We start from the raw sequence: 10272 nt of genomic DNA on the forward strand, positions 1-10272 counted from the left end.
TCCATCCACACACACACACACACACACAATTTAGTTAACCCTCTGTGGGACCCAACCAAACACATCTGCAGTCTGCATTCAGCCTGCAGGCTCTGATAGAAAATAATAAGTGTTCATGAGAATAGAAAACCGGTTCTTAGGGGCCTGACTGTCCACTCCCTGAACTCCTGCCAAGACTCTATCAGTAGATGTTGCTACCTGATCACATTACCTTGAAACTCTTCTTTTACTGTCTGAATTTTTCCCTTGTTTCCCACTGAACACGTGGTTTTCAGTATTAACCAGCCTGGGGGCCCAGCACTGGTTACATGTCTGTGTGTACCGGGTGCACCAGTGCCAGGCGCCCCGGTTTGTCTTTCCAACAAGCCTGTGAGACAGACTGCTGTCCCCTTTAGAAGAGAGCTGGGGTAGGACATTGATGGTTGAAGGCAGGATCAGAGGGTAAGTGGTAGCCTGCTGGCTTTTTTTTTTTTTTTTTTTTTTGCAACCTGCTCTTTTATTACAGCCACAAGGGGTGTGTTTGCTCAGAAAGTTGGCGTCACTCCAGTGATTCAGTTACTGGCCAGGCCATGATGACTTGTGATTCAGATCCTGGGGCTTCCTGGTGCCTTCCCCCCAGAGTGTGCTCTGTGACACACTTTCTATCCCCACCCTCCTCTCCCTGCTTCAGGTCCCACTAGACAAAGATTAAAATGCCCACATTTCCCTAAAGTGACATCTTGTTCCTAGGAATTTCTAGGAAGCTGAGAATTCAGATGGATAATAGCATTAAAACCAATGCAAAGTATTTGAGTAGCTAAATACTACTTATGTTTATTCAAATCTCTCAGCCACATGTAAAAGTGGAAACAAGGCTGCGGACGCAATAGGCAGAGTTTTATCAAACCTGGGTGTCTGCACAGGCAGGCACAGGCCTGGGCCCTTCTGGGTGGGTTATCCAGTGACTCCAGAAGTTGACCTCAGTCCTTGCCTAATAGCCACAGCGAGCACATTCTCACTTAGCTTATGGATATGAGAGGGGAGACCTGTCTTCCAGGGCACTAGACAGACAAGCAGATGCCTTCTGCACCAGAAGGGGTGTTGCACAAACGTGAAGCCATCAGCAAGGCCACAACTCCAGGTCATGGAGTGTCAAGGTCGCCCTTGATGAGAACCACATCGTAGACTGTTCAGTGATGTCCAGAGTGTTTGCAAATCAAATTAATTGGAATTGCATCCTTTCCTTGATACAATAGGAAGTGTGGCTTCTGGGGTGGAGAGGCTTAAAAGCTAGTTCAAGGCTCTGAGCTGGATTAACTTGGAGCAAGTTTTTCTAATTTTGGCTGCCTCATCTATAAAACAAGGATGAAAAAGTAATTTACCTTTCAGGCTGAGAGTGAGGCTTGACAGACGAATGCCGATGAAAGTATGTGTGTGCTCTAAGGTCCTATACATCGGGTGCTGTTTGTCTTGGAAGCTATTTTTGGAGTAAGAATAACGCAAGTTTTTTATCCAAGTAGTAGCACAAACAAACAGCCAGACATCCGTGCATTGAGGGAAGACCAAAGACACCCTCTGAGGGTGCAGAGAGGCTCAGAGATGTTTGTGTCCCAGCCTCTCGGTCTGGTTCTGCCCCAGCCCAGCTGTTGAGGCAATGCAGAGCAGCTGCAAGTGGGGAGGACGTCCTCAGCAAGACCTCCTGCTCCTGTAAACACCACCCACCACTCAGACGTCAAGCAGCCGTGACCCTGCTTTCGTACACGTGAGGCAGCTCAGCCCACCGAGTTCCTTGAAGAGGTTCCTTAAGTTAAAACGACATGATTTTGATTTGACTTCTCCATTGGACGCATGTTATCATAAGTTGTTTTTTTTTTTAATTAATTAATTTATTTTTGCTGTGTTGGGTCTTCGTTTCTGCACGAGGGCCTTCTCCAGTTGTGGCAAGCGGGGGCCACTCTTCATCGCGGTGCGTGGGCCTCTCACTATCGCGATTTCTCTTGTTGGGGAGCACAGGCTCCAGACGCGCAAGCTCAGTAGTTGTGGCTCATGGGCCCAGTTGCTCCACGGCATGTGGGATCTTCCCAGACCAGGGCTCGAACCCGTGTCCCCTGCATCGGCAGGCAGATTCTCAACCACTGCGCCACCAGGGAAGCCCAAGAAATTATGTTCTTTACCAGTGGCCCAGTGTACAACTTTTTCTAGAGGGATCCCCAGCAGAAGGGAGCGGGAAGCTATCTGAGGGATAGGGAGGGGGCTCTCTGTGAAGGAGCAGGTCAGAACACAGATGTCAGAAGTGGGGAAAGCTGTAACAGCCCCAAGCTGGCAAGCATGCACTGTGAACCACTGGCTGTTTATAATCGTGACTATAATACAGTCAGGAAGTAAGTCGTCCGTGTAGCAGATGCAAAGTTTCTCACCAATTTTAGGAGGACCTACCCAAGCATTTTGTAACTAAAGCCAAATTGTGGCCTATTTCCTTACAGCTGTGTGGGTGGGAGGGGCCATGGCTGACCCAGTCCTGATACGTGTGTGAAATGTTCTGCAGTTACAGGAAAACTTGCTCGGGCCTTGGAAACTTTATGCCCTAGAGGTTGAGAAGAAGAGACTGCTTGGCGTTATTTTCCTGCAAAGGGAACATTTAGAAAATCCTAAGGGTGCAGCCTGGAAACCACAGGCCACTCAGAAAGGGTGTCACGTTCGCATTCTGAAGGCTGGGGGCCAATCCTCAGAACCGGCGCCAGCTGGCAGGGGAGCCCAGTTTAACATGCTACAGGGAACAAAACGAGGACCAGCGCGCTGTGAATCAGGGCACTTCAAACTGTTCGCAGAAAGGCTGCCTGCTGCCTTAGACCCGTTTCAAAGGCTCTGTTAACAGGTGCTTGCTGGGAGCGCAGAAGGGCTGGGCCAGACCGCTGGGTGTGTGCAAAGTCACCGGGAGGAGACCCTCAGCCTTTCCTTTGGGTGGGGCAGGATGAGTGCGGAATCCGAGGAGGAGGCAGCTTGTCTGGAAGTGTGTTGTAACCGGGTCGCCCAAGGCAAGGCCAGCGTGCCCTGCCACGCGCTGGCTCCTCCCAATTTCCTGCAGGGCTTGGGCTCCCTTATGCTAGGGGAATCCTCAGAGGGCTGTTTCCAGCCATTCTATTCCGTCCTGACACCAGCGTGCAGCAGAATTGCCTGGGGCGCATGCCCACAGCCCACCCAGACCAGTCGGTCAAGGCGCTTGGAGGCCCATTGACCGGGTGGAGGCAGGTAGGTACACAGAGGATTCCCATTCATTGTGCTGGGTGTGACCCCCAAGGATAAATACAATAGCAGCTGCTGTGTATGGAGTGCCTTGGTCCTGTGCAAAACACTGCATGTGCACCAGTGAATTGAATCCTCAAAAACAGTAGTATCCCTATATTACAAATGAGGAAGCATGGGCTCATAGAGGTCCAGTAACTGGAAGAGGGTCCAAACCAGGAACGTGAAGCTTGCCGATTAGGTTGGACTTCAAAGTTCCGCACGCAGTTAAAAGCACAGTTTTATTTGGGCATTTGATCCAAAGCTGCCTCTGACTTCAGAAGGTACAAGCCCTACCCAAGTCCTTGAACTCAGCATTCTGAGTGCAGTAGAACTCCGGTGGACACCGCAGGAGCTGTGGGTTGCTGTTTTCGGCAGCCTTGTCTAATGTAAGCCTTTATGGCAGATAACGCCTTGTGCACCTGCAGCCCCTCCAGAAGGTTGAGTCAGCCTGCGTTTGCTGCTGGCGCCACGGTGCCCTCAGACTTTGCTGAGTCCTTGACTAGCGCCGGCGAGGCACACCTACTGTCCACCCGCTCTGACTCATAAAACTGCCAGGGCTGCCAGCTCTGCGATGTCTTCCAATGCCACCGTGCCGAGAGAGAACTTAGCCACATATGGCAGGGGCACCAGGCAGTGCTTTTCCCCAGCCCGCCTTCCCCTTGGACTATGCCATTGGGCAACTAGACTGGTCGAAGCTCAAGGTCCGGGATGTTTCCTTTGTTTTCACTGGGAGAGAGAGGCAGAGGGCAGGCCCACGCACATGTGATGGGGGTGTGGGATTAGCCAGTGCCCTGGCCACCAGGATGAAGCCAGAGAGGTCAACGGGGTGGGGCAGGGGGGGAGGTGCTGATGTAATTCCATTAAATATTTCAGGCTTGAGGCTGTATCCTATGTGACTTTTGCTGTGGATCTGTCATTGAGAGTCTTTCAGCTGAAAGGTTCCCACTTTTTCCTGAATAAAGGCTTCCTTATCTGCCTAACTTTCTCCAAACGACTGCAAATCTTGATAGCACCTAAAAATGCACCCTTTGTGCAGAGTTCTCCAGAAGCGCTCTCTTCTGCCCTTTTCTGTTGCCAGGATTTGTATCAGTGAATAGTTGGGTAAGAGAGCCAAAACGACATGAAATCAAACCTTCTATTAACGTACAGGGCAGTGATGTTAACCTGCACGTGGAGCATGGCCCGCGTTGGCCGGAGGCCTGGTAACTACCACGGATGTGTGTGTGTGTTTGTTTCCCCTTAGAAAACGCTACCTTATGCTGTATATGGGGTGCATGGATTAAACTACTAGTACTGGGTTTCTGCAGACGAAAGATTCATGAGGGTGCTCAAAAGGATTACAAGCTTAGAAACTGAGGCCGCCACTCCCGTTGCTGAGGGGCTTTGTGGTAGCAGCCTCCAAGAGGCTGTGGTGACCGGGAATGCATCCTTTTCCCCTCAAAGCATTATGAATGTCTAAGCAACTTAAAGATGACTGTTCTTCACCTTTGACAAAAAAGTTCTCTTCAGATTTCAGGTGAAACCGTAACTGAAGATGTCGACCAAGACAGCCAGCACCAACAACATCGCCCAGGCACGAAGGACTGTGCAGCAGTTGAGAATGGAAGCCTCCATCGAAAGAATAAAGGTAAGAGCCTTGAGTGGGTCAGACGTGTTTTCGGACCGGCTCCCTCTGCCCTCCCAAGGCTGGGCCACATTTCTGAGAAGGTGGATGCCATGTAATTGGGCCAGGTGCCAGGCTGTTCCCTGAGCCAGCTGAAAGCCTCCGAATCTTAACTTTCATTTCAACGTAGCACTGGCGATACAAAGTGTCTATGTGAGGCTCTCTGTGTGGACAGAAAACCTAAAGCCCGTGACAGGATTTCCTGAGGACCTGCCTTCCCTGAGCGCACATGGTCGAACCCCCTCTGTCACCGCGTTCTCCCTCGGGACAGGGCTTCCAGGTGGACTTTATAAACACCGTCGTCATCCCTCTGGAATGTATGAAGTGTTCTAGAGTTATCAGTGCAGCCAAGGTGGCCTTGCATAAGTCAACACCCAGGTGTCCTTTTTAGGAGAAGGTGGGTTTTTCAGTGTGTGCAGACTTGGACAACCACAGTCTGCAACCCAGGATAAGTATCGCCAGCCTTAGTTGAGATCTGGAGGAAACCAGAAGGCATTTGTTGGGTCACCTGACTTTGACGTCTTTTCCCCCCAGACCCTCAGAGATGGCTAGGCGGTGAGTGCCTTGGCATGTTGTGAGTAATGGCCGTCGCCTAGATACTGAAGCAGTCACCTGATAAATTCCTCTGGGCCTAGAGATAGTCACCTGTCTTCAAAGCAGGAGGCTGAAAAAAACAACAACAAAAAAAAAAACAAAAAAGCTTCCCTGGTGGCGCAGTGGTTAAGAATTTGCCTACAGGGCTTCCCTGGTGGCGCAGTGGTTGAGGGTCCGCCTGCCGATGCAGGGGACACGGGTTCGTGCCCCGGTCCGGGAAGATCCCACATGCCGCGGAGCGGCTGGGCCCGTGAGCCATGACCGTTGAGCCTGCGCGTCTGGAGCCTGTGCTCCGCCACGGGAGAGGCCGCAACAGTGAGAGGCCCGCGTACTGCAAAAAAAAAAAACAATAAACAGGAGGCTGCCTGTGCCCCTCGCCTGAGGACACTTATCTGATTATTCTAACGGGTCTCCCACCCAGACTTCTGAACAGGGTGTGGTATTTCCATTTTTAACTCATGCCGAAGTAAGGTACTGCATCTTCCCATGCTGGCTTTGTCCCTCTTTTTATTCCGCCAAGTCCAGTCTTTAACAGTAAATCTTGAAGCTCTACTAGAATTTGGCTCCATTCTGAGTTTTGGCTCCGAGCCCGTAATTCAGTTCTTTAACTCTGTTCTGCATTCTAATCGATTTGTTATTGGATAGAAACTAAGATACAACCTTCCTTTGAATCACAGACACTTTTCTTGTTCCCCTCCCCACCCCAGCTTTTTATTTTGAGAAATTTCAAACCTGTGGAAGAGTTGTAACAAACACCCGTATACTGTTTACCAAGATTCACCAATTATTAGCATTTTACCCCACTTGTTTTCTCTGTCTCTACGCACACACACTCACAAAACTGACATCATTTTTTCTTTAAATTCGTTGCAAGTTATTTGCAAACATCGTGACGCATCACCCCTAATACTTCACCATCTGTCTCCTAAGTATCAGGGCATTCTTCTGCGTAACCACAGTACAGGGATTGCATTCAGATCAGCTGCTAATAGTATCTAACACATAGTCCGGTTTCGAAGATTGCAGGCCACTCACTTTTCAGAATGGCCTTCACTTTAGATGGGATTGTTTGCTGACGATCAAATTCAGGCTAAAAGTTTGGGCAGAAATACTAGCTGGCTGGTGGCGGGTCTTCTGCACTCACTCCAAGAGACATCTGATGTCAGTTTGATCACTGGGTTAAGGAAGGCCTCATCTGCCAGATTTCTCCATTTAGAAGTACCTTTTCCCTCTTTAAGTAACAGATAATCTGGGAGTGATACTTTGGTCATCCTGTTCTCCAACAGTCTTCCACCCAGTGGGTTAGCATTCAAATACCTTCCAAGTTTGTAAATATTTTTTAAAATTTTTTTTTATTGAAGCATAGTTGATTTACAGTTTTGTGCCAGTCTCTGCTCTACAGCAAAGTGACTCAGTTATACACATATAGACATTCTTTTTTTATATATTCTTTTCCATTATGGTTTATCACAGGATACTGAATATAGTCCCCTGTGCTATACAGTAGGAACTTGTTGTTTATCCAACCTATATAGTAGTTTACATCTACCAACCCCAAACTCGCACTCCGTCCCTCTCCCTCCCCCTTGACAACCACCAGTCTGTTCTCCATGTCTACGAGTCTGTTTGTTTTGTAGATAGGTTCATTTGTGCCATGTTTTAGATTCCACATATAAGTGATATCATACGGTATGTGTCTGTCTGACTTACGTCACTTAGTGTGATCATCTCTAGTTGTATCCTGTAAATATTTTCTTTGTTTGCTTTGGTCTGTCTGCGCACCAGGTTTCAAAGGCATCAGCGGACCTCATGTCCTACTGCGAGGAACATGCGAGGAATGACCCTCTGCTGATGGGGATACCAACTTCAGAAAACCCTTTCAAGGATAAAAAGACCTGCATCATCTTATAGAGGAGTAGTGAAGTGGCTCCTCCCCTCTTCTCAACAAAGCAAACGATGAGCAGCTCCTTGAAAAGATTTACCTTCGGCTTATTTGGTAACCACTGCTAATAACTAAAATGCTCTTAAGTAACTTGGAATCATGGACTCTGAAGTCTTTGTTTTCCAAGTTGTCCTCTCTCTAAAATGCCCTTTAATGAATTAATAGAGAATAACAATCTTGTTTTCCATTTGTTAACTCTGGTGTCATATTGGGTTACTGCCATGTTGGGTTACTGCTGAAGGAAAGTTGGTCTGGCCTTTTAAAAAAACAAATATGTGAATGATCCAGTTAAGACCTAAATTACCTAAGGACTCGTCTCGATTAAAATGCCAAGAATAACTTGTCCTAAAGCCTTTCTATCATAGTATGTTCTTAATAGGGTTATGCCAATCTGTACAGTATAGGTGGGTGAGGAGTGTTTTGTGTATATATATGTGTGTTTGTATATACACATCTCAAAGCTTATTTCCCTATTAAAATGTCTCTCTCTCCAGACCATCAGTTCAACTCCAGAAGTTATACCTTTATCTTGAGCTGTGTGTGGGTAGAATTAAATTCTTTTCTCATAGTTATTGTACAAAAAGTAAAGAACACCCTGAAGACTGCATTCATTGTAATTGAGTAATGAAGGCATCTCTCTCCTCTTGAAATCGTGCTGACCTCTTAGGCTACAGTAAACTGTGCCAACTAAAATTCAAAAACTGAACTAAAAGCCCTTTTATGATATGACTATTAATTCACCAAGGGCTTTCAGGCTTCAGTGATCCTGCATCTAGAAAAGGGGAGGAGGCCCTTGGGGAGTACCCTGGGCAGCTGTGCCCCAGGGCTCACGTTCTCTGGAGCAGGGGTAGACACCTCTGAAATTTCCACTCTAACGATGGGAGCGAGACAGAGCAGCCGTGAGCCGGGCCAAGAGAAGAGCAGGAATGCGTGAAAAACAGCTGCTCTCCTTGGCCCAACTTTGTGATTTAGCTCACTGTCTCTGCCTCCCCTCTATCTATCTTTCGTCTGCCGCCAGAGCATGTCCTCAGAGGTAATGTTCACCTCCCAGCCCCCAGTGGGCAGATCACGATGGGGAAGAAACATACATACAGAAAGAACGTAAAGGTATCAGACACTTACTTACTTAAGCTCTTTTCAGATACCTGCAGCGTCATCGTCATCCCTAGCTTGTCCTCACACCATCTGAGAGAGGCTAGGATCCAGTGGTTCGCTACCTGGGCCCACGGTTCCAGCAGCTGGGTGTTGGGCTCCTTGATTTTCCTCTGGGCATGATGGTCCTGCCACACATTCTCAGAATTTCCAGTGGGGATGCCAAAAGAAGGCATCTCCTGTGGCCAGAGGGTATGTTAACTTTATCAAAGAGGAAGAGAGGGTCTTTTTAAATGCTTATTTATGGGCCCAAACCATACACTAGACCTTTGATATTTTAATTCAGCTTCAGTTCATTAAAAACAACTACTCATGAACGATTTAAAATATTCTCAGAAAGGATCCCTCCCCAAGAAGGAATTATTTACAACGGTTTTCCCTAGTTCTGTACAGTCCTGCCCTGCAGTGCAAGCCCCTTTTAAAATCTAATGTCTGAGCTTTGAGTATTATGCTGATTGTGGGTGAACAAATGCAGTACTGTTTCCAAACTGCTCAAATATATTCCGTATTTCTCCAAGTCACCTGCCTATTCAGCATTGTGAACGGCCCTCACTCTTCCAGGACCATGTGGAAATCACGCCACCGCTGTTACCCTCTTGTCATCTACGCTTAGTTCTGCAAAACGCCCAGTTTCCAAGTAAATTATAGGCACCTGTTGGAGAGAGAACGGTTTTTCCTTTCAAAAGGTGATATTTGAAATGTACATTAATAAGACAACTTTACATTTACAGCTTCACTTAATGAGACATTCTTTTTTTATAAGTATATTTTTCTACTGAGTTTCAGAACACTAATCTGATTTTCACTCTGATTTTTACCATGTTTCTTTAAATATTTATAATGTAGCTTGTTACAAAATATTTTCGTGAAATTACTTTTATTATACTGCTATGTACACATTTTTGGTAGCAAGCGTAGTTTATTCTTTAGTACTAAAACATGTTCTTTTACCTAACAGAAAACAAATACGGTTTGCTGTATATTTGTTAACATGCCTGTAGTGGTAAGGAATGGACTTGAGGTCCCAGGAGATTTCATTTTTATTTTTGCTGGCCAGATATCATAAAGGCTACGAGTATGAAAATCATGTAACTTCCTAACCAGGTATAGGGTATGTTTAAGAAAAGTGATATCAAATCCTTTGATGCTGGACCCGAGGGGGAGAAAAACTGTAGCTAAATGTTGATTTACTTATAACTAGACATCTATGTGAGAAAAGTATAATATATGTATACATATATATGATATGCAGAAGTCACTTTTATTTATCAGGCTTTATTCTACTTGTAAAGCCACAGTTTAACTATTCGGCAGCAACTGGTTTTTGGTAATGACAGACAAATGCCCAGTGTGTGTTATTTTTTCCAACTACCACTATAATGACACACCTAATCACTTATGTGCATGCAACTTCTTGCCTTCATATCTATGAAGCTATTTAAATATGTTCACTCTACTTTGTCTGTAATGCTGCTTCTGTTAACAGTGATCTCTTTTTCCATTCTTATATCTTCATTAGTGCATCGTAAATCTGTCCAATTGAGGCCTCAGGACCATGGCAAGATATGCTAGACAGAATTTCATGACTCCAAAGTATTTTACAGAAACACTTTTTTTTAACTAGAGAAACACTTTCTATACCAGGTGGTTCACAAGC

The 10272-nt window shown here is 46.4% G+C and overlaps 1 protein-coding gene across 3 annotated transcripts in view; it reads left to right on the forward strand.

Annotated features, from left to right (window-relative positions):
- The window catches only part of GNG12 (G protein subunit gamma 12), a 126272-nt gene extending 118614 nt beyond the window's left edge, over positions 1–7658 (forward strand). For 2 of the 3 annotated variants that reach the window (XM_029229539.1, XM_029229538.1), the window contains exons 3-4: positions 4774–4891; positions 7307–7658. In XM_029229539.1, the coding sequence (XP_029085372.1) occupies positions 4799–4891; positions 7307–7432 (219 nt within the window). In that variant the 5' untranslated portion in view covers positions 4774–4798 and the 3' untranslated portion in view covers positions 7433–7658. Of the gene's footprint in view, positions 1–177; positions 442–4773; positions 4892–7306 lie in introns of those variants that run through there. The other variant, XM_029229540.1, reaches the window with a different exon arrangement.
- The last annotated feature ends 2614 nt before the right edge of the window (positions 7659–10272 follow it).

Source organism: Monodon monoceros, unplaced genomic scaffold, assembly GCF_005190385.1.
Source record: "Monodon monoceros isolate NGI ecotype Baffin Bay Population unplaced genomic scaffold, NGI_Narwhal_1 Super_Scaffold_18, whole genome shotgun sequence".
Classification (NCBI taxonomy): Eukaryota; Metazoa; Chordata; class Mammalia; order Artiodactyla; family Monodontidae; genus Monodon; species Monodon monoceros.